This window comes from Jaculus jaculus, chromosome 16, assembly GCF_020740685.1.
Source record: "Jaculus jaculus isolate mJacJac1 chromosome 16, mJacJac1.mat.Y.cur, whole genome shotgun sequence".
In the NCBI taxonomy this organism is placed as follows: Eukaryota; Metazoa; Chordata; class Mammalia; order Rodentia; family Dipodidae; genus Jaculus; species Jaculus jaculus.
The window spans coordinates 12,156,231-12,180,481 of record NC_059117.1 but is presented as its reverse complement, the minus strand read 5'-3'; the positions used below and the strand labels follow the sequence as shown (position 1 = coordinate 12,180,481).

Sequence of the window (24,251 nt, the reverse complement as noted above, 5' to 3'; positions counted from 1 at the left end):
CCGTGCTGTATGTCCCTGTATACTGAGCTCTACAGTCATGAAGAACTGGGGGATCCACGTCAAGATTCACAGGCCTGACTGCGCTCACATGGAGCTGGAGACTCTATACGAGCACGGGCCAGAGGGAAAGAAAAGTCCCATTTGTTACTATCATCACAGTGCTTGTCCCAGAAAACAGCAAGCCTAGCATTTCCCATGAAAGTGGCTTTGTTTTTCCTTCATTTGCACCAACTGTGGGGACACTGTGGCTGCATGGTTCCCTCTGGTCCCTGGCCTCCGGACAGGACTTAACCCTTACTCTAGAGAGCAGTTGTCTAAGCACCAGGTTCCATGGTTATGCCAAGACCTTAATGCGGGGGGCCCTGGATATCTGGTACCATCCCTTCTACAGAACCCTGCCCCCTGCCCACACCTGGAGATGAGGCACTCAATAACACAGCAACCAACACATGCTAGCTGGATCTCACCATTCATAGATAAATGGGGGGCACTGGCCACTTTTACAAGTGACCAGGTGCAGTGACTGGACTACAGACAGCGTAGGGAGCCTCTTGCGCGTTACCTGCGACGTGCGGACCCAGCCCTGGCATCGTACAGCTTCTCCTTGTGCTGCCGTTTTGCATGGGAGGAGAATGGGGTCCACAGTCTGGGTCTCCCTCTCTTTTTTTTCGAGGTAGGGTTTCACTCCTGTCCAGGCTGACCTGAAATTCACTATGTAGTCTCAGGGTGGCCTCGAACTCACAGGTGATCCCTCTACCTCTGCCTCCCGAAGTGCTGGGATTAAAGGCGTGCACCACCACGTCCGGCTTTGGGTCTCCCTCTTAAGGGCACCTAGGCACTGTCCCTGCCTATAGTAATGGAGTGCATGGAACAGGACTCCCACAGGGCTGGGAAAGTACCCTTAAAATCTTAATCCCAGAATTTATAAAGGAGGCTTGAGTGAAAGACTGCAGACCCTTCTCATGGGTTTCTAGAAACTCGCTCACCAGAAGAGTAACTGCCCGCTCTTGCAAAACTGGCACATGAAGATCACAGTGACTGTGCAGGTGGGGACACGTGTGGGGGCAGGGAGCAGGCCGAGTGGACTGTCACAGGGCCTCAGGCCTATTTCCTCAAGTTTGCATGGAGAACAGGACGAGAAATGACGCAAGGTGGTGACAGGTGATGAGAACAGAGGTGACCGCTACCATCTGGGATGGGGCAGAGGATGAACGTGCTGTCCCCTGTAGAGGGGGAAGGACAGCGAGGGCTCTCATCTACCCTGACCCACGAGTGACCTTGGGCCTTCCCCCAGAGAAAGGGACATATTAACACCGCAGAGAGGACAAGGCTCCTCACAGCCAGTCACCGCGCAGGCACCTTCCTTCCCATACAAACCTGCGTTTCCACAGTGGGGAGGGGACGGTGGCCTTTTAGCTCGCAGGTCTCCTCTTAGCACGGGAACATTTCTGTTTTTCATTCTCCCATTTTTCCTTTGCCACTCAAACGCAGAGGAAGCCTAACACCATGTTTGGAAATCCAGTCTCCTCCCATGTTCTGGGGTTTTCTCAAAGCCTGTGGTGGTGCCCTATGAATTAGGTGCCCGGTGGAGGCTACTGACTGGCATCCTGTCCAGTCCAGGCCAGGCTGGACACATCGCCTGTCTTCCCGGAATCTCAGGAATGTCGTTACTCTTCTCCTCTGTTTCTACTCCCCCTACTTCCTTTACCAGAACAAGGGTGAGAAGGGGTCACTGGCTTTCCTCCAAACAGTCTATTTTTATGCTCTCTTTCGAGCCGCTGCAGGGCAGTGTGGGAAGCAGAGCAGCTCTCACTTCGCCCTGGCCGCTCCTGAGCCGACTGAAAGTCAGCACGCACTCAGGTCACTGCCGAGTGGGCCTGGCACGCGCCAGCAGCCTAAGTGAAGAGTCTTCAGGACACACTAAAATCCCTGAGGATCCCAGATATCAAAGCACTTCCCCGATAGAAACGACAACTTACTAAGCAAAAACTAGGACCGGTGATGATAAGTAAAGGAAAATGAAACAAAACAAAACGATACCTAATATTTGTGTGTCTACATTTTACAAAAATATTTGACAAAATATGTAAAAATTATTTACTCATATCAATTAGTTAATAGTTCTGAATTACTTCAACATGCTTCGTATCCTTTATCATGAAAAAATAAATTTACTTGAGCCGGGCGTGGTGGTGCACACCTTTAATCCCAGCACTTGGGAGGCAGAGGTAGGAGGATTGCAGTGAGTTCGAGGCCACCCTGAGACTACATAGTGAATCCCAGGTCAGCCTGGGCCTACCTTGAAAACCCCCCAAAATTAAAAAAAAAATTATCTTTAGTCAATACTATATTCTGTTATTCAGATGAAGAATTTGAATCTTGCTACTTAAACCTAACAAGTTCATCTTAGTCTCTGGTCCATAAATATACACAGACATATTAATTAATAAACTATAAGCAAGAAGTGAGAATACCCATCTATTGCTTTGCCCTCTATCATCTAGCTACCTATCCTCTGTCATTTATCAATTTATCTTTCATATCCAATCATACTGTATCATCTTCTATTTCTATCCTTTAATATCTATGGGCTATCACCAACCTTCTGCCCACTATCTATCTTTCATCTACATCTACCTGCTGCCTAACATTCACCTTTGTGTATCTATCCATCATCAACCTTTCAATGATCTGTCACCCAGCTTTCATCTATAATCCATTTCCCTCCTTTCCTCCCTCTTGGCCTGGACCCCCAGCACTATATGAGGTATATTAGAAGCCTCCTTTCCCACCACTTAAGAGACTCCTGAGGATGAGAACATCAGCACATCTTGTTTCCTTTCACTATTAGAACTCGGGGCTGCAGAAGGATGGTGCATCTCTGAGCCTGAATCTCAGTGGCACACACTACAGGGTACTGGGTACACTCTTATCTTCTGGGACCACAGTTTCTTCTTCCCCAGAATCTCAACAACTGAGATCAGATTAGATTATTTCTGGGGTTTAGCTGAATAAGTGTTTTAAAATTTTATTTCTAACCAGCACAACTTTTCATAGGCAGTTCGACAGGAGTGGTGAAAACATCTGTTGTCTACAAATGAAAGGCCACTGGCCAAGCTTCTTGAAAGCAAACAATGGGCAAGCAGCCGGATGTCATGAAAAGTCATCCGTGGAAAGGTGGGACACATGGGCAGAACAGGACACATGTTCCTGATGAGACTCCGAGTCCTGTGTCTCAGGCCCTATGGACGCTCTTCAAACAGTGATGGGAAACACACCAACAGCTCCACGTGGGAAGACATTCCCTCTCTGCAAACCCTGATGAAAACGTATGAGCAATTCCATGAGGGGAGACACTTTCTGGGCGCTGAGCCTGAGGCCAACCTATGCTAGGCAAGCCAGCTCTGTCCTCTCAAAGAGGGCAAGGGCTTCACCTCCCTGGCAGGGCTAGGGTGTCCAAGCCACCCCTGGTGTTGATTTTAATTTTCTTTGGAGATAGGTTTTGTGTAACTTTGAACTCACCATGTAGCCAAGGCTGGCCTGGGACTCTGGCACCTTCTGTCTCTACCTCACAAGGGCTGGGATTAAAGTGTGCACCACCATGCCGAGCTTAGAAGTTGGGATTCCCATCTGCCAACAGTTGAGTCACGTTTCTGTGATATTTTGATCCTAACTAGGATTACACTTTTTTTTTTTTTAATTGGACTGGAGGCCCACTCCATGGGAGGGAATACATGCCTAGTATTGAAAACCTAATCAAAAGCCTATGGCGGGTGAGGCCATGAGCCCTAGGAGTGTAACGTCGGCTCTTGTCTGGCTAAATGCATACATATACTATGCTCACCAAACTGCCCTGTAAGCACTTCTCTTAATGTTCATATCCATCTATTAATGCTACTCTCGCTTTTGGTTAGAGAAGCTTCTCTTTTCAGATGGTGGTGACCACTGGGATGACTCAAAAGGCAACATAGGGCTGAGAAGAAGTGACAGAGGAGTGCTCAGCACTGAGATATATCTCCATCACACCCTCCAAGGCTCAGGTCCATTGCGGAAGAGGTGGTGGAAAGAATGTAAGAGCAAAAGGAAGGGTAGGACTCCTTACAATGCAATCATCCAGACAGAAATTGGTCTCAATATCCATTATCTCACAGTGCCCGACAGTACCTACACAAGACAATCATAATACGAGGAGAAGATGATGCCATGAAAATAAAAGACAGACTGAGAGAGGGAGGGGATATGATGGTGAGTAGATTTGTGAAGGGGCAAGTGGGGGAAGGCAGGGACTCATCACGTTTTATTATCTATAATTATGGAAGTTGCCAATAAAAAGTTTTTGGTTTTTCTAGCTGGGCATGGTGGCATACACCTTTAATCCCAGCACTTGGGAGGCAGAGGTAAGAGGACCACCGAGAGTTCAAAGCCACCCTGAGGCTATATAGTGAATTCTAGGTCAGTCTCTACCTCAAAAACAAACAGACAAAAAATGTTTTTCTAAAAAAAGGTTTGTTTTCTTTCTTTATTTTTTAAAAAGCACTATGCCACAACTTCCCTTTTACCAGTGACACAAACAGAACCAAGGAATACTGAGTGCTTCATTACAAGTGGGGCTATTTGTCCTTATTCTTGGGAGATGTCCCACTTATATTCAGTGAATCTGATCCAAATAAACTAGGAAGGAAGCACACTCGCCCATTCACTGGGTGTGGTGTCGAGAATTCCAATGTGAAGCACTGGAGACCGCTCCATCCTCACGGAGTGCTCCCGAGCACTGTCTACACTAGGGACGTCAGGCACAGCTCCTGCAGGAGACTGGAGGCCCTCCAGCCGCTCACACAAGACGAGCATTGTGAAAGCTGGCTTTGGTCTGACTTCTCGGGAAAAGAACAACTTGCTGGAAAAATGATAAGATGACATTGGCTACCCAGAGACTACTGAGAAACCGGGGGTGTGGCAGGGAAGAAGGGCCCTGGGTGTTCCACTTGCCTGGTGACAGAGACCTCATAAAGCCACGCCTGAGGCTAGAGTCACCCATGACACACAGCTTTGCTTCCACTGTTGTTTAAGTGTGATAAAACAGGCCTGAGTTACTGTTGTGACCAGGGACAATTCCAGTGGCTCTAAGTCCAACTCACAGTGTGGTTCGCCATTGGCACCATCCATCTCCAGAGCTTGTTTCAAGAAAATTTAGACCGTCTCACTAACCAACTCCCTTCTAGCGCCCTTGGCAACTCTGATTCACTTTCTGTATTTACAAATTCCACTCTTTCAGGGACAATATAAGCAGAAATTTATACCCTTTGTCCTTTAGTGACATAGCAAGAAAATCCCAGGGTTGTCCCTTTTTCGGGCTGGATAACACTCCACTGTGTGGAGTCACCCATTTCAGCCTGCCCGGCATTTGTTCACGGCATGAGAGTCAGAACCATGATCAGTGACATTCCTTCCTTTCTTCCTCTTTAGCCGCTTTAAGCCGACACCGGTCACTGCAACAGAAAGTGGCCTCAGCAACAGAAGATGTCAAAGCCATACAGCAGGAATAGACAAGCATAAATAAGCAGAGGGCAGTCAGAGCAGTGCCAGGGAGAAGGCATTGGGTCTCCCACCCCTTTCCTGGGAAAAACAAAACACCTCAAAACCAGAGGAATTATGTTTACAGCAGAGAGAAATCTGCCTCACTCTTTCAGATTCTTCAGCTGACTGGAGCTGGGGACTGAGTTGACAAAAAGCACAGCAACATTCACAAGGGAACACACCAGAACCCTGCTGGTGAAGACACTGCACCTTGGAAGCCCAGTGCTTCAAAATCTTCAATCCCGGGCTAGAAAGATGGCTTAGCATTTACGGCATTTGCCTGTAAAGTCAAAGGATCCCGGTTCAATTCTCCAGGACCCACATAAGCCAGGTGCACAAGGGGGTGCATGCATCTGGAGTTCGTTTGCAGTGGCTGGAGGCTCTGGTATATCCATTCCCTCTCTGCCTCTTTCTCTCTCTCAAATAAATAAATATACAAACAAAATTAAAAAAAAAAAATCTTCAATCCCTGAAGGATTCCAGTCCCATAACCAGGGTCTGTCCATGGGCTGGAAGTCTTGGTACTTTCTGTCTCCAGGCAGAATTCCCAGAGTATCTGGCTTTCCTTTAGAAGCAGGATATGGAATGCATGCTGAATCTTGTCACAGCCCTTCTCAGGAAAGATCATTCTAGCTGGCCCCAGAAGGCTTCAGGCACAAAGCCCAACGAGTCAGGATCCAGACTGTCACCTTCACCTCTTCACCGGATGACTACATCACGGTTCTACAGCGTGTTCAAGCTAACGGCAAAGACACACCTTGCCTGTGTCTCTGAGGCTGATGGGGAAACCTCATTTGACTATAGATTTTAATGGCAATGAATCTGAGGAAGACATCTTTATAGGGCTCACCTTCCAGAACAGCTAGGGCGCTTGCAGTGTCCACGTCTGTACACCCACAGTGCACAAAGAACCTGGGCATGCTAGAAAGTTTCCTGTATCGCTTCAGAAATTGGAAGACCAACTTTCTAGAGAACACTGCTGGTCAGATTCCTAAGAAAGACCCTGAGTGGACAATGCTATTGTCAAGTAAGTATTTAAGACCTCAGCTTCAGTTAAACCTAGTTAGTAAGAACGTGAATAAATATTCACTGTGAAATTCAGATGCTTTTTTTTTTCTTTTTTTTTTTTTGAGGTAGGGTCTTGCTCTAGCCCAGGCTGACCTGGAGTTCACTATGGAGTCTCAGGATGGCCTCGAACTCAGCGATCCTCCAACCTCTGCCTCCTGCGTGCTGGGAATAAAGGCGTGCACCACTACGCCCAACTTTTTTTTTTTTTGAGGTCGCCCAGTCTGACCTGGAATTCACTACATACTCTCAGGATGGCCTCAAACTCAAGGCAATTCTTCTACCTCCACCTTCCAAGTACTAGGATTAAAGGTGTAAGGCACCATGCCCAGCTCAGCTGCATTTCTAGTTATTTACTTATTTATGAGAGAGAAGGAAGGAAAGAGGCAGACAGATGGAGAGAATGGGCATTCCAGGACCTCCAGCCACAGCAAATGAACTCCAAACACATGCACTACCTTGTGCATCTGGCTTTACGTGGGTACTAGGGAACTGAACCTGGGTCATTTGGATTTGCAGGCAAGTTTACCAGTACTGACTGACCCGGACATCTCGCATTGCCACTTTTCTCTGGGTCGGCTCTCCTTTCCTCTCGGCAGTACCTGAGGACCGGATGAAGAACGGCTCTGGGCCTAGGCACTGTCACGTGCTGACCCTCCAGAAAGTCCAAATCTCATGACTATCCAGACCATCAGTACTGTTCAGCCTCCCTGGCTGCCTTAGTACTTCACTGGGCTTTCAATAAAGCTTTCTGCATATTAAAATAGCTCCAATATAACAAATGACACTCCAGACAATTAGCTAATTTATAGCAAATTGTAGTTTCCGCCACAAATGGTTCCCTTGTCAAAAGCAGTGTCCTGTGCTGGGCATGGTGGCCTGACAGGCCTTTAATCCCAAAACTCAGGAGGCAAAGGTAGGAGGATTGCTGTGAACGTGAGGCCAGCCTGAGACCCTGTCTTGAAAAAACAAAAAGTGGTGTCACCTTCCATGCCTGAGGCTCTCAGCAGATCAGTTCCCGGAGTCTGTCCCACGGAGGTGAATTCAGGAGACCAGTACTGTGCTCTGAGGGTAAGGGGACAGGCAGAAAGACAGCGCCCTGACACAGACAGTACCGACTTGCTTATCCTATGCACTGGCCTCTTCCAGAAAGGTCAGCCGTCCGAAGTGTGCAGCCAATAATAAAAGGCCTCCTCTGTGACACCCCAGGCACCCCTAAGCTAGCAGCTGGGGTAGGTAACCCACTGAGGAAGCCCCAGTGCCCACCCACCCATGTTTTTTGTTTGTTTGTTTTTATTAGTGTATTTGAGAGAAAAAGAGGAAGAGAGAGAGAGAGAGAGAGACAGAGAGAGAGAGGGAGGGAGAGATAGGGTGCATCAGGGCCTCCAGCCACTGCAAACGAACTCTAGACACATGTGCCACCTTGTGCATCTGGCTTATGTGGGTCCTGGGGAATCAAACCTCTAACCTGGATCCTTAGGCTTCACAGGCAAGCACTTAACCGCTAAGCCATCTCTCCAGCCCCATCCACCCATGTTTAATGATGACAACGTTCACTGAGCACTTCCTCATAATAGCTTCCCTCCAGTGTGTTTTATAGACAGGAGGTTATGTGGGGAATTGTAAGGAGCATCAGGCTCTACCAGACCTGACGCCCTGGGCTCAGGTCCATGATGTCAGTGCATTATGCAATCCTGACACACGGAGTAGCAGGAGACAGCAGCAAGAATACAAGCCCACCAGAGCATGGGGTGGGGGGACACAAAAAGACAAGAATCAACGGGGAAATAGAAATGAACAAGCCCCATGGCAGAAACGGCATGATGAAAAGGAGGAAAGGAGAAATGTGGCAAACAGGACGGAGGGCTGTGGGTAAATAAGTTGGTGAAAATATTTACTGTGGACTATGTCCAGGCCGGAAGCACTGAAGAACTCACACCCTCAGGAAAGCCCGCCCTGGGCAGGAATGAGTGCCCTGCCCCTTCTAAAGTGGTGATGCTCTTGACCCAGACAGGCCTGCGCAGAGGCCCCTGTGCAGCCACACACCCTGCATCGCCCAAACCGCCCGTCACACAGCCACAGCACACACCGTCGGAACCGTGTCCCGCTGGCTGTCACACCGCCGGGCCTTAGAGACAGGGGGCAGCAAGGACAAGCGGCCTGCCGAGGGTTGCACACACACTGGACGTCTGTTCTCAACCCACCCAACTGCTGCAGAGTCCTGGTCCTCTACGCAGCCCATCCAAGGCATGACCTCCGTGTCCCAGTCCTGAGCTGAGCTGTCACCAGAGCCACACTTCGGAAGCTGGCGCTCATCATCTCATGCTGCAGGGCCTCGTGGTTTACCTGGCACTGACTTCTCTGTCCTAGTGGCATCTGAAGTGATGTTCGGTGTGTGACAATCCACATATCTTGGATTTGAAAGAGACCCTAAGCCGAGGAGGTTAGGAAGAAGAGGCCCAGTGCTGGTCACCTGCCACCAGTAGCTTTATACTCATTAGGGTTAGAAGTGCCACAGGCAGCCCTTGACCTTGGCACTGAAACACAGGCCCTGCAGTTCACGCTGAGGAGTAAGAAGTAGGAAGGGGTGTCAGGAGACCACAATAAACAGCATACGTCATGAGCAACCACTGAAACCCTTCTCTAGAGGGTAAGAGTGAGTTCCACCACAATGCTTCAGAAATACATGGCAAGGCGAGAAGGGGGGGGGGAGAGGCCCTCCCAAACCACATCTTTGGTATATAACCTCTCTCTTACCCTTACAACTGCCAGGACACGCCACAAAATATTCTAGAAGCTTTGCTTTTCGGACCCAGTACCCTAGCCATGTTGCTGATAACTTTGGACCCCAATTCTTTTCTCCCACTTTTAAAAAAAATTTTTATTTATTTATTTATTTATTTATTTATTTGAGAGCGACAGACACAGAGAGAAAGACAGATAGAGGGAGAGAGAGAGAATGGGCACGCCAGGGCTTCCAGCCTCTGCAAACGAACTCCAGATGCGTGCGCCCCCTTGTGCATCTGGCTAACGTGGGACCTGGGGAACCGAGCCTCGAACCGGGGTCCTTAGGCTTCACAGGCAAGCGCTTAACCGCTAAGCCATCTCTCCAGTCCATCTTTTCTCCCACTTCAAGTTTAGACTCTTACTTAAGTTTGGCTTACCTGCCGGGCAAAGTGATGCAAGCCTTTAGTCCTAGCACTCGGGAGGCTAAGGGAAAACAATCACTGTGAGTTCAATGCCAGTGGGTATACATAGTGTCAAGTCAGCCTGAACGAGGGAGAGAGACTCTACTTTAAGGTTTTCTTTAACTATTTGACCATATACCCTTTTCCCCCCTGAGGTCAGCCAAGAAGCAAATAGCCCACACAGGCTACCACTCAAAGTCATGTGCCACATGGCTCCCTGTTGGCAAGAATAGACGCTGAGCTGATCCCCTGATTAGGCAGGTTATTATCTGGCAAAATGACAGCGGCAGCGAAGGGAGGACACAGAAGGGTTATAGTTCGTGACCGGTCCTCTGGGCCCACAGTTCGCATTGCGCACTGTGATGGGCACCTTTAAGTCACAGATGGGGGCGTGGCTAAGGTAAAGTACACGGACATGTTGCTTTCAGCAGCCCCCAGGACGCAGAGCTGGCCTCAGACCTGCCAAGTGACAGCAGCAGGGTTAACTGGCTTCCACACATCATTAACTGGTCTCGCCTCAGCTGGCAACTTTGCCTATCTTTTTTTTTTTTTCTTACTTTCTTTCACAGAGAGAAAGAAGGAAGGAGGGAAGGAGGGAGAGATACAGAGGGATAGAGAAAGAGAGAGAGAGAGAGAGAGAAAGAGAGAGAATGAGACTGGGCATGCAATTGCTTTCCAACTGCTGTAAACAAACTCCAGACGCATGCATCACCTTCTGCATCTGGCTTACACGGGTCCTGGGGAATTGAACCTGGGCCATCGCTCTAGCCTCCCTATCATTTTGTAATACAAGGAGGGGGGTGAAGGGGAAAAGAGAACAGGCCAAGAAGGCAGCAGTCAACAAGATACCCTCCCTGCCATACACTTTCTAGAACCAACAGAGATGACAGTCCTGACCCTACACCTTGCTGGTGCGTTCAGGGAAGGCCTGTGGGAGCTACGGGCACAGATCTAAACACTGACAGCCTCCCCTTACCCAGTTCTCAGGACCCCCAATAAAAAACCCAGGCCACATTACACACATCCATGCTCCCCACCGAAAGAGAAGTGAGAATAGTGTCTCATTTTGCCGGGCACTTCCCGTGTGTCAGACACTTGGCTACAACACATGCAGGCACTGACTCTTTTAATCTGTATACAAGCTTCCCAGGACACTTTATCACTCCTTAGAGAGGAGGAAATGGATTCTGAACGGCAAGCTAGGAAACTAGTTCACAGGAAGTCAACAAGATTCTTGCCTCCCACCAACACAGTCTTGGGTTCTGTAGCCTTAAAGTATCACTGTTGGCCATTGGAGCTTTTCCCTGACTATGCAATGGAATATTCATCTTGGAGAGGAACAAGGAACCTGCTGTACAGGTTTGCCCTGCAGATGGGGAAGACATGGGATTCCCAGTGAGTGATTTACAACCATGTACTGTGGCTCCACATGGAAAGGAACTGAGAAGGCAGGTTCCAGACCAACACCGGTTGCTGCAGGCTGACTGAGAACTAAGCTCTGTTTGTATAGATGGACCACAATACTTTCCCTCTCACCTGTCGACTTAGGAAAAAATTTCTCTTCTAAGCAGCCAACTTCAGATAATTACTAGCATGCATATGAAGTTTATAGAAAATGACGAACGTGTATTAATTCTATTGAAAAGACAGGATACTTTTGAAAAGACATCCTGTTCTAGTTACCTTGGGTGTCTCTGGCCCTTAGAAGGGACTTCAGACCAGGAAGCAGAGGAGGACCCTGACTCTCCAGGGCTAGTCTTGTTTTCCAGTGCCTACAGAGCTTTCTCACAAAGAAACGCTTAGAAGCTCTCTCCTCTCCCTCGTAAGTCTTCTCCACCATGCCAGCTGAACCACGCATGCACAGGATTGCACATTGCACAGGCCATGCTCCCCACCCACTTGACACTTACAGAGCCCTGTGTCCCACCCATGGGAAGGAGACCCCTACCCCAACAAGGAGGAAAGGGGGGTGAAAGAACCAGTCACCCCTTGGTGAGGATGCTCTCCTAGCAATCAAAGTGGGTTCCTTTGGTGAAAGCCTGGTTTTTGTTTCAAAGTCTGCAATTTATTTAGAAATATCTCCTGAACATAGAAAAAAAAAACCCCGGGCTGGAGAGATGGCTTAGCGGTTAAGCGCTTGCCTGTGAAGCCTAAGAACCTCTGTTCGAGGCTCGGTTTCCCAGGACCCGCATTAGCCAGATGCACAAGGGGGCGCACGCATCTGGAGTTCGTTTGCAGTGGCTGGAGGCCCTGGCGCGCCCATTCTCTCTCTCTCTCTATCTGCCTCTTTCTCTCTGTCCATTGCTCTCAAATAAATAAATAAAAATAAACAAAAAAAAATTTAAAAAAAAAAAGAAAAAAAAACCCCCAACAAACCACATTTAAAAACTATCTCTTCCTAATGCTGCCTGTCACCTTTAGTGGGAGCAACTGTCCCGTGAGGGAGCTGCACTCACAGCTTCCAGTGCAGCCTGTGACGGGGTCCCCAGGTCCCCGTGTTAGTTTCCTGGAGCTCTGTGGGACTGACAAGGACAGTACCCAATGGGGCAGACTCCCCGATCAGCTTGGGTAGAGACGTGCTGCGCCTGCCAGGGATCCCTCAGCTCTAAAAGAGCCACACATCTGTAAACCAGGCTTCTGTTCGCCCTGATGAATCTCAGCAAAGACAAAGCTTCACTTCCCCCACAGGAGCGCAACACTGGTCCTTATGCCCCAATGCCTGGGGACGCGCCAACTCCAACGGAATGAAAAGGGGACTCAGAGAAGAAAGCTCTTTTGCCACCTTCCCAAGCCTCTGGACCTCCCACTGGCTTTGTCCTCCCCACCCCCACTGATTGGTCTTCCTGCACACCCCCGATCAGGTTTCAGCATCTGGATGTGGCCACAGGGGCCAGGGCAGGAGGGACTCCAGCGCACAGGAAACGTGAGTGGACAGAAGCCCAGTTGTCAGCTTACCTGGGCACCTGGGGCCTGGTCAGTCCATGGAAAGGCCTGGAAAACGTGGGCCTTACGGAAGGCACTTGTGAGGATCTGATCCTAGCAGCTGGGAGTGGTGAGTCCGCTCCCCGCAGCGACCCCCCACCCACCCAGGCAGGGCTCTGTGTTCCGTCTGTCCAGAGGGAGTTAGGGCAGGAGGCGGGGCGGCCACCTCCAAAGAGGCCCATTCAGAGGGCAGCTGGAGAGCGGTTGGCAGGAAAGAATCCCCGGATTGTTGGGATTGTTGGGCGGCCTAGGGCCGCTGTGGGCAACTTGCCCAGTCAGTGCCTCCAGACTTGGCCCCGCCTGCTCCCCGCCTTAGCTTGCTTCCTTTTTATGCCGGTTCCCTTCTTCCTCCTCCTGACTCAAGCTCTGAAACTTCCCCCATGACATCCACTACAGCTTAGTCCCAGTAGGGCTACGGTCACTCTGGGGAGCCAGGAGGACCAGCAGTTCCTAGCTCCAGGAACTGATTCTCAGGCACAAGGGCCCTGCTCAACACCCTGCCTTTCCCTGTCTTTTTCTGGGGATGGGGCCATCTGTCACTACACCCCGGTCTAAGGCAGCCAGGGGACGTTTCAGTTGCAAATCCCACTCCTTAGTGCCTGTCCAGACCCCTCAGGCTTTTCTGATGGCCACGGTGGCCGAAAGCAACTGCTAGCAATACCTCAGCCTTGTCACGTGGCTGCTGCCTCTCCTCCAATAGGTTCTTGGCAGCATCTGTAACCCTCTAGCTACTCTGTTCATGGGATTCCCTCTAGCCACAAGAACCTCCCAAGCTGATCCCGAGTCCCTATCTGTTGTTCAAAGCTGCTCACAAATGACCCTGAGACAGTTTAGGGGTGACAGCCTCCCCCCCACCCACCAAAATAAAAAGTGAGGAATGTCCTTGAGCCTATATAGAGAGAAGCTGGTTCTCTCTTCTCTCCTTCCGCCTGCAGACTTCACTTTGCTAGAGAAAAGTCAGGGGAGGAAAAGTCAGGGAGATTTCAGGTTTTCCCTTACTTTCCTAGCAGAAAAAAAAATTCAGAGATGAGATCACACCCTTTCCTAAGAAACTGGGTGGCACCTGGACACCTGAAATCAGCTGACCAACTCAGCCCCCATTCGGTAAAGCCCATCAAAGACAGCAGTGGGCCTCTCTCGAGGGGCTTGCCCTTTTCTGGGACCCTTCTCTTAGAAGTTCTGCCTTAGTTCCTTCTGTTAAGCTCTGGAAGAAAATCTTCCCGAACTTAACTCTCGATGGTCTGTGGATTTCATTTATTGAAATGCAAGACAAGAAACCAGACGCCACCGGCGCAGTGGAAGCTCTGGTGACTGGGAGTGTTTGGTCCTCAACTCCAACTGCTGTCAACACTCAGCAAGCTGGTGGCCATGAACAGGCAAGTGTCCCTCGCCAGGAGAGGCCTCTCAGCGCAGCCTTCTGGACTGCGTGCACCGCCAGGAAGACCCCTGGATAAGAAGCCCTCCCCCAGGTCTGCGCAGCCACTTCCTGTTTATGGGCCGGCAGGACGCTGCTCCCGCAAAGGAGGCCCCCGGAAACGCGGGACCTCAGATGCAGCAGGCTCAGGAGACAGATGCCCTGCGCTTTCCCAGCACCCATGCTTTCCCAGCAGAGAGGACTGGGGAGGGGGAGGAGGCGTGGGGCCGTGTTGCAGCCAGGCCCAGAAAGGGTGTCCAGAGGGCAGCGCGTCCCCCCTGAGGAGGTTGCAGAGGTCAAGGTTGGGAACAAGCCCACAGGACTGGGTGGGGAAAGAGGAGGCAGGTGCCTTTTCAGTAGCTGAAGTGGGCGTCCACAGACTTTGAGCAGCTTTCAGAAGAACTCTCCATCCTCCTCTTTGCCTGCACTGATGATTCTGAGGTTGTGCTCATGATGGCACCAATTGTTTTTCTGGCAAAAAGATACTTTTAGGGAAAAAAATTTCTTCCCAGAAACCCCCAGTCCACACTGGAGACCAGGCCTGGCAGTGTAGCTGGCACGGCACCCACCCACGGAAAGGGAGCAAAACCTGAAGATGCAGCAAACACGCCAGGAAGACCGATGGGAAAGGACTCGACTCCAGCCCAGGGCGAGTCCTTCCCCTTGTCCTCCCCGTAGGCGGTGCTGGCCCCACCTGGGAACTTGTTCACCTGCTTTAGGGCCCCTGGACGGGGAGCTCTGTCCCTCATTCCATTCACTCTAGAACACAGCTTGTGCAGCAGGAAGGAGGCGGCCGTGCTAGAGACTGAGCTCCTGGCTTTGCACGTGGCTACATACCTCTGGCCCTTGGTGGTGTGAAATAGGGTCTTGTCATGCTGCATAGCCTGAGCTAGCCTCAAACTCACAATCCTCCTATTTTAGATCTCCTGAGTGCTAGGATTATGGATTGTGCTAGGACACCTGGTTCCAAAGTAACTTTTCAAAAAAAAATTTTTAAATTTTATTTGAGAGAGAGAGAGAGAGAGAGAGAGAGGGAGAGAGAACTCAAGATGCTTATATCACCTAGTGGGCATTGCAACCTTGTGCTTGCCTCACCTTTGTGTGTCTGGCTTAAGTGGGATCTGGAGAGTAGAACATGGGACCTTAGGCTTTGTAGGCAAGTTCCCTAACTGCTAAGCCATCTTTCCAGCCCCAAACTTAATTTTTTTAAATTTTATTTATTTACTTATTTGAGAGCGACAGACACACAGAGAAAGACAGATAGAGGGAGAGAGAGGGAATGGGCGCGCCAGGGCTTCCAGCCTCTGCAAACGAACTCCAGACGCGTGCGCCCCCTTGTGCATCTGGCTAATGTGGGACCTGGGGAACCGAGCCTCGGAACCGGGGTCCTTAGGCTTCACAGGCAAGCGCTTAACCGCTAAGCCATCTCTCCAGCCCCCAAACTTAATTTTATCCAGAACTTCCTCTGCTAGATACTGGGCTGAAATCACACTATCCAGGGAGTGTCCTAAGGTTGAAAGAGAGGCTGGGTGTCACTGTAATACAGCCTCCTAATGCCGGTGACATGGAGGAAAGCTCTTCCACTAGAACACAGCCTGGAATCCCCTTTGCCTCGAGATGGGAGTGAGGTACGGGCTGGATGGCCCTTCCTACATGCTGGGCCTTGCCATACAGCCCCAAGACCCCAGGAAAAGTGCCCTGGCACAGGGCAGCCACAGAAGGGCACGAGGAGATGAGGCCTGGGCTGGTAAGGCAGAGGCCTAACCTTTGGGCTGGAACTATGCAGAAGGGTAAGAAAGAAAAGAGAGAAGATAAAAGGAAATAGGAAAGGGCAAAGAGCTCATGGTGTGGGCACAGAAGATGGCTCAGAGAACAAAGCGCTTGCCATGAAAGCGTGAGGACTGGAGTTCGGGTCCCCAGCACCCAGGTAAATGCCAGGCATGTGTGGCTGCCCTTCTGTAATTCTGTCATCTCAGACTTGGGAGGCACAGGGACAGAGGATCTGCAGGCCACGCTGGCTAGTCAGACGAGCTGAATCAGGGAGTCTGGACTCAAGAGAGAGACCTCGTCTTCGTAAAATAAACGAGGAGAGGAGAAAACTATCAGCAACAATCTCGGGCCCCTGCACACATGCGTACTCACACACATAAGCACGAACACACATACACTGACACCATACATACGTGCTAAAAAAAAAGATACTGGAGGAAGACATGCTGTTAATCTGTCAGTAGACAAGAAGGCAGCAAAAACAGGGCCGGGGTAAGCTATGATGCCCCACTGTGGCCACGGTGCCAAGTCTTCCATGCTTCCAGCATGACAGCGCACTCTGACTTGGATGCTAGCCTGAAGGGACAATGGCACCAGCATTCCCGAGAAATGCCAGGGTATTTTACTGTTCCAAGGCCTAAGGCTAGCTGACACTATCACAGGAGCTGGCTGGGAGAGGTAGGGCGGGAGAATAGGGCCCTAGGGCCAGGCTGAATGGCCCTATGAGGAAAAAGCCTCCACATGTCTGGAAGGCAGCCTACTTGGCACAATGCCCCTTCTTGGCTCTGAGCCCTGAGAAGGTGACTACAGGCCAGGACAAAGACCAGGTCCACACCTGCTACAGACTGTCACAGGCCCAGGCCAAACCTAATTCCCCTGTGTGAGGCCCAAGCATATTTATAGCCAGTGAGGCTCTGGAAATGCTTCCGCAAGGAAGTATCTTTGAATTAAGAAAAGTTAGCCCAGCGTGGTGGTGCGCGCCTTTTAATCCCAGCACTTGGGAGGCAGAGGTAGGAGAATCGCCATGAGTTCGAGGCCACCCTGAGACTGCACAGTGACTCCCAGGTCAGCCTGGGCTACAGTGAGATTGTACCTTGAAAAAGAAAAACAAAACAAAAAAGAAAAAGTTTCGAGGCCAATTTTTGTTGTACTCCCCAGTCTGAAAGCTGAAATCTACTCTCATTTTTAAGACACCATCTCCTGATTCCACACATAGTGCACTGCATTCTTACCCTGCTCAAACGTAAATGTATTTCAAGAGGCTATGCACATCGTGCAGGACCACAGGCTGTGGTCCCTTTGTCACTGGGCCCCTGGGGACATTCTGCAGGGCTGTGAATCATGATCACAGCAAAAAGGTCCTGTTGGTGGCATGTCTGAATAGCTTTTACTTCAAACACATGAGCTGATGAATACATTCAAAAAGCAGGGATTTGGGCTTCAGGGACCCTCTAAGCTGGCCTGCTGTGGGGGACAGGGGTCAGCAAAGGACACCAGCAGCCTGTGTGTCCTGAGCGACATTCCACACAAGCGAGTTCACGTTCGCCTTGTACCAGACTAAAAGTGCATTCATCTGCGGGTAGCCCTGGCCTCTGACCTCTGCGAACCAATCTCTATGTTCACTTTTGAATACGTTTAGAGGGAGTCCTCTTTCCTTCTTGCATGCCCATCGTCTTGGGTGAGGAGTGACGCTGCTGGTCCGCACCCGCTACGTGCGGTCATTCACCAGAATACATCCCCTGGCACAAATCTGCACAGAGTGTCACAGACATTTACAAAGACATTATTTCCCATCCCCCAGCTGATGAACCATGTGCACCTAAATATCAGCATATGCATAAACAGATCAGTGCGTTTTCTTTCTAAGTTCAGTAATTCAAAATAATCAAGAGCCTTAATATACATCGCACGTGTCCACCTTCTCTGCATTTTTATCCCCACTGTGAAGTATTGTTCCAAGTTCAAAAACTCAAAAGGAAAATGCAGTTGGGTTTAGGAATAAGCAATGCTGGTGGAAGCATTTTATCACCTGTCAAGCTTTCAAGGGTGCCAATGTTCTCCTAATCAAAAATCAAAACGAGACCCACTTCTCCCTCCCTCTCCCTTGGTGTTCCTGAACCCTCCTTGAGCACCTTATAAAGTTGTTCTGTGGCACGAACGTTAAGGAATTCCACAGAAGCAATGCTCACAGGACATTTCATTTTAAGGAGAACAGTTTTATGTTATGTTAATTTTACTTCAACTTAAAAAAAAATTAGGGGGGGGGGAGTTTGGAAGCCAAGATGCATCAGAGGTACATGTCTTTTCTTGAGACATTTCACCATGCATTTCTTTCTTTTTCTTTTTTATTTTTTTTTATTTTTTGAGGTAGGGTCTCACTCTGGTCCAGGCTGACCTGGAATTAACTCTGTAGTTTCAGGGTGGCCTTGAACTCATGGCGATCCTCCTACTTCTGCCTCCCGAGTGCTGGGATTAAAGGCGTGCGCCACCACGCCCGGCTTCTTTTCTTTTTGAAATATCAAGGTTATGTATCAGAAAAGAAACTCTAGCATATTTGGTACCCAAACGTTTTTGTAACTTATATATTTTGTAAAGATTTATTTTAAATTATTTATTTATTAGAGACAGCGAGGAAGGGAGAGAGAAAGTGGGAATAGGCACACCAGGGCCTCTAGCCACTGCAAACGAACTCCAGATGCATGTGCCACCTTGTGCATCTGGCTTATGTGGGTTCTGGGGAATCAAGCCTTGAACTGGGGTCCTTAAGCTTCACAGGCAAGCACTTAACTGCTAAGCCATCTCTCCAGCCACTGTTTTCATTTTTAAGAAAGGCATTTTCTTTCAAAAGTCCCCTACCTGAAATTTCAGTGCATTTAGGGATTGCATGTTTGTATCTGGGGTATAATTTTGAAGCAATTTAGAGGTGACCAACCCCCAGAAAGTAAGAATGAGGAATGTCTTTAAGCCTGCAGGGGAGAATCTGTTTTTTTCTTTTACCTCTTTCTCACTAAAGGAGTCCTTGTAACCTCCACTTTGCTGGAGGCTAAACATGTCAGAAAGGTCTTATCTCTTTTTTAAATTTTTATTTATTTATTTATTTTGGTTTTTCAAGGTAGGGTTTCACTCTAGCTCAGGCTGACCTGGAATTCACTATGTAGTCTCAGAGTAGCCTTGAACTCACGGTGATCCTCCTACCTCTGCCTCCCAAGTGCTGGGATTAAAGGTGTGCGCCACCACAACTGGCTTCTCTCGAACTTTTTAAAAAAAATATTTTAATTATTTATTTGAGAGAGAGAGAAAGAGAGAGGGAGAGAGAATGGGCATGCCAGGGACTCCAGCCACTGCAAACGAACTCCAGACACATGTGCCACCATGTGTATTTGGCTTACAAAAGCCCTGGGGAATCAAACCTGGGTCCTTAGGCTTCACAGGCAAATGCCTTACCTGCCAAGCCATCTCTCCAGTCTTCATTTCTTCCCCAAAGGAGTTTGCCCTGACCTAGAAGAAATAGTAATCTCTTTCCTAATGATACCTACTTCAGCACCCATCCAGCAAATCTCTTCAAAGACCACCTGGGCAATGTCCACCTGGAAGAAGTGCCCAGTAACTCACCAGAAGTCAGCACTCCCTCCCTGCAGACAGACCTACTGCGAAATACTGACAGCGCCCCTGAGCTCCACTGGGGCCACTCAGGGACAAGGACCAAGCGCTCAGGCCTACAGGAATCACAAGTACGTGTGGGCAGACAGCTGGGTGCAAAGAACTTGTTCTTTGATGGCAGTTATTTTCTTAGTGAAGGAGGACAGCGTTCTAGCTGGACAGGGCAAAGCACCCATGCTGAGCCAACGACAGACTCCTCTGACCCGACCATAAATGGCCATTGTGCGAGTGTCGAAATAGAATGCTCCTACTAGATGGCACCTTCCTGCTCCTGCCACAGATCAACACCTTCCCCACAGGATTCATCCTCACCCAAAGTTTGTAAAATGTGACCCCAAAATGTTTCTGCATAAACGAATATTTTTGTGGACATGAAAACTATGCAGCCTTGCTCTCACCACAAGCACAGGTTCTTACCACACCCTCCTTTGAGCAGATGGGCCAAGCTGCCCAGCTGGGCTCAAGTTTACTGAAGAGAGGGCAGTGTGGTAGTATTTTCACCGGGAAGGAGCACAGCACAGGCTGTTGGCTACTCGTGTCCTTGTTGTGACAAGCTACACACAGCTAGTTTGACTTTCTTACCATATGGCGTTTCAGGAGACACAGGAAATGCTGGGGTCAGACACATGGATTCCTTCCTGTTTGAAATCCTGCCATCGATCATATCAACATCAGGAGAATATGCAGTGATCATAGTCTGAAATTGTCATGGGAAGAGATTTTTATTTTTAAAAAGTGATGACAAGGAAAGGTCCCTTCCGCACAGATGCAGTGTCCCCCCCCCCACCATGGTCTAGTGAGTCAAGCCCTTAAATGAGAATTGGGACAAAAGGGAGAAGGAGGCCAGGCTCCTGCTTCTCGCTGCATTGAAATGAGAATAAAGGAAGAAGGAAGGATCTTAATGGACAGTTATCTTGATACAGTACTGCACGGCTGAGGGATGTGGTGACGAGGAGCTGCCATGAGAAGCGAGCGCCCCAGCGCTGAGCACAGCACCAAGTGGTTCTTCATGACACCATGTTCACAGGCATGTGAAAACGCACGGTGAGTTAATCACGCGGCTCAGAAAAAGGCTGAAGGCAAATATTCCAAGTATTACATTTCTTTGAGAGTTAAAGACTATAAATCACCACTTTTCTACTGTGTAGGCTCTAATTTTTCAACTTGAGAATAAAGTGCATATTTTAAGCTTAGTCACCTGGGAAAGCTCACCTGTCTATTCAGATTCTGATTAAGAGCCATCGCTATATCTCCTAGGAGACACTCTTTCTGTGGATCACTTTAAAAAATATATTTCATTTTATTTTTTTTTATTGGTTGGGGAGGCAAATAGAGAGAAAGAGAGAATGGGAACACCAGGGCCTCCAGCCACTGCAAATGAACTCCAGATGTATGTGCCCCTTTGTGTATCTCAGGTGGATCCTGGGGAATTGAATTGAACCGGGGTCCTCAGGCTTCACAGGCAAATGCCTTTAACGGTTAAGCCATTTCCTCAGCCCCTCTGTGGACCATTCTTTGTTTGCTTTTTCGAGGTAGGGTCTCACTCTAGTCCAGGCTGATCTGGAATTCTCAGGGTGGTCTCGAACTCATGGTGATCCTCTGCCTCCCAAGTGCTGGGATTAAAGGCGTGAGCCACCATGCCTGGCTCTGCGGACCATTTTAAAGTCACGATCTGCATGGCAGACTCCCAGCCCTGTGTGACCGTCGGGAAGAAGTCTGTATTTGCCATGGGCTGTCATCCCTCCACAGAGCCCTGCTGAAGCCAGGCCTGTGCTGGCCAACCTTCAACCTTCACAGTCTACCTACAGTCTTTGCACCTCACGATCACTCTACAGATCAGTGTTGGGGCTTCCATGACCCACGCAAGGCGCCTTTTCCCTAACAGCCGTCGGCCGTCTGACTGACTCCCCGTGCTCCCAACCCTTTCCCATCACTAGAAAATCCTGTGCGTGGGACAGGGAGGGCAGGCAAGGTCAGGAGGGCAACAGTGGCTGGAGGTCTTATGCGGAGACCAGGCAAATGTCACCCTGAGCCCAAGGGTAGGGAAGCAGGTGGGGATGGGCTTGAGATGGAACAGGCTAGCACGCACCTCTTTGATGTCTGCGGCAGGGGGGAATGGCCCCAGGCTGGAGGCGGGATCCATGCCAGCCTTTCCCCATCCACACTTGGGGAAGGACAGCTGCCCTCCAGCATCATTGTCATACTGTCCAAGGCTCAGCTTCCGCAACCTTCCACTGAGGGGCTCATCAGCTGAGGAGCCTGTGAAAAGAGAGAGCACTGGGCTGATGGGCATGTTCCTGAGAGCGGTATGTAGATAGCGTTGATAAAAACTCATTCTAAAACTGCTCACAGATGGCTTAGTGGTTAAGGTGCATGCCTGTGAAACCTAAGGACCCAGGTTCGATTCACCAGGTCCCACGTAAGCCAGTTGTACATGGTGGCATATGCATCTAGAGTTTGTTTGCGGTGGCTAGAGGCCCTGGTGTACCCATTCACACACACACACACACTCTCTCTCTCTCTCTCTTTCTATCTGTCCTCTCTGACTAACAACAACAAAAAAACATCATCATCAACAACAACAACAACAAAACAAAACAAAACAAAACAAAACAAAACAAAACAAAACAAAACCTGCTCGCAGATGCTATACATGTCAGCACTAGCTGATTGTCCTGGGCAGACACCAGGGCTGCTGCAGAAGGACTCGAAACCAGGGACCCCTTTAGATGCTCGCAGTGAACTCGTGGTAAGCCAGAACAGGCCCGGCACAGGCAAAATGAGGTCCCAGCAGCAGCCTGCACTGAGGGTGGACTCCTCAACTCCTTGGCCATATTCAGGAGGCTCTGTGATGGTTCACTGAACACTCCAACCCTCTCTTCCATAGTGACTTTACCAGTTGTTAGTGCTAGGATTTTTTAATTGATTGTAAAATTAATGCATATTACTGCAGAGAACTTGTAAATACGTAAACGTACTGTAAGAAAACCCTCTGGAATCTCTGCCTACAGAGACTCTTGGGAATAGTCTTACAAGGTGAGGAAAATACATATGACATGCTCATTTCTTCTTCTGCTCTACACTCAACTCATGTTCATTTCCAGAGGAACCACTCAATGGCTTAGGTTCTTAAGTTACACCCTGGGTATTAACATAAAATTACCTGTACACACAGCAGACACCAAGACCCACTGTTGCCCTGAGCCCAAGGGAACCACCACAAGCCTCCCTGACACAGCTCTCTGTCCTTCAGCTCCTAGCACGACCCTAGAACACTGGGGGGCTGCATCAGAGCTTGGAATTGCCCTCTGCCCCTCAGGTTGGACATCTGCAAGAGGAGGAAAAATAGCTTTATGCCTAACCTTATATTATATGGCCAAAAACTGACTTGAGATCTCCAATACAAAACTGTGACTCAATGGGCCTGGGCAATCTGAAATGAAAACAGTAAGCTGGTAAGGGAGTCATTAAAACCTGCTCTCTGAACAGTGCCACAAAACCCATGTAGTGAAACTGGCCATGGCAATCTGTCTTTCTGTTTTAGTTACAAAGTCAAATCCAGGTAAAGAAAAGGAAGACTTCATGAAAGCAGGGAACTTTGGACTTTCCAGTGTATCTGTCACCCCCGGCCTGAAGAGCAGACGAGAGGCGCACCAGCCTGAGCGCCTCTGCAGGGCACGGGCTAGCTCATATCCACCCCAACCTCTTCAAGGTGTCCCATCTGAGGAGAACCAAGGGGAAACAGGGACACTTCCGGGCAAAGGGCCTGTATGGAGCTGTGCAGGACCCACCTTCCTCCCCCGCCCCTCCGCACCTGACAGGGGGTTCAGCTTCTGTGGAGAGCCGTGCTGGCTTCCAGACCATTCCCAGCCAGTGAGAAAGGAACCTGAGCTGACCTCTGGCCATCATAAAGATGGTGAGAGCTCAGTGCAAAAATCACAAGCCAGGGCTGGGGAAATGGCTTAGTAGCTAAGCATTTGCCTGTGAAACCTAAGGACCCCAGTTCATTTCCCCAGGACCCACATAAGCCAGGTGCATAAGGGGAGCATGCGTCTGGAGTTCGTCCACAATGGCTAGAGGCCCTGGTGTGCCCATTCTCTCTTTCTGAGGACTCTCTGGGACCCCCATGGCAGGAGGAATAGTAAGACCTGTCTCCCAGAAAGGTTTGTCCTCTCTGGTCTCAGTGACAGCACACTCTGGCAACTCTGACCCTTGTTCAAATGCCCCAAACTCCCAATTGTGGGAGTGATGGGAACTTGTCAAGGGTGGAAACCCCTCTTCCCTGGCCACTTGGGCTCTGCTATGTCCTTAAACTGTGCCAAGGGTCATGTGGAGGCTTCCTGGTGACATCTGACCTTTCTAGGGGGCAGAGGGAGAGAGAAAAAACTGCTTGGCAGTAGGCACCAATGATACCCATACTGACATTTCAAGACTTTGAGTCCTTTTCTCTGTAGGGACACATGGCCTGCTCTGACACTGAAGTAAAGCTTCCAGTCTCCCTGGAAGGCAATTTATGGGGTGACACATGACCACTGGCTATCCTCTACATTCTGTAAGGTAGGGTCCCAAATTCTGGTCCTTGGAGTCCTAGCATCAAG

General features: G+C 49.5%; 1 protein-coding gene across 1 annotated transcript in view; it reads right to left on the bottom strand.

The window, feature by feature from the left end:
• Nucleotides 1–24,251, bottom strand: part of Tns3 (tensin 3) — a 249,025-nt gene that overhangs the window by 37,564 nt on the left and 187,210 nt on the right. Inside the window, exons 17-18 of the mRNA XM_045136218.1 lie at nt 21,743–21,912; nt 20,236–20,350 (exon numbers count right to left, since the gene is read on the bottom strand). Coding sequence (XP_044992153.1) covers nt 20,236–20,350; nt 21,743–21,912 — 285 coding nt within the window. The remainder of the gene's footprint in view (nt 1–20,235; nt 20,351–21,742; nt 21,913–24,251) is intronic.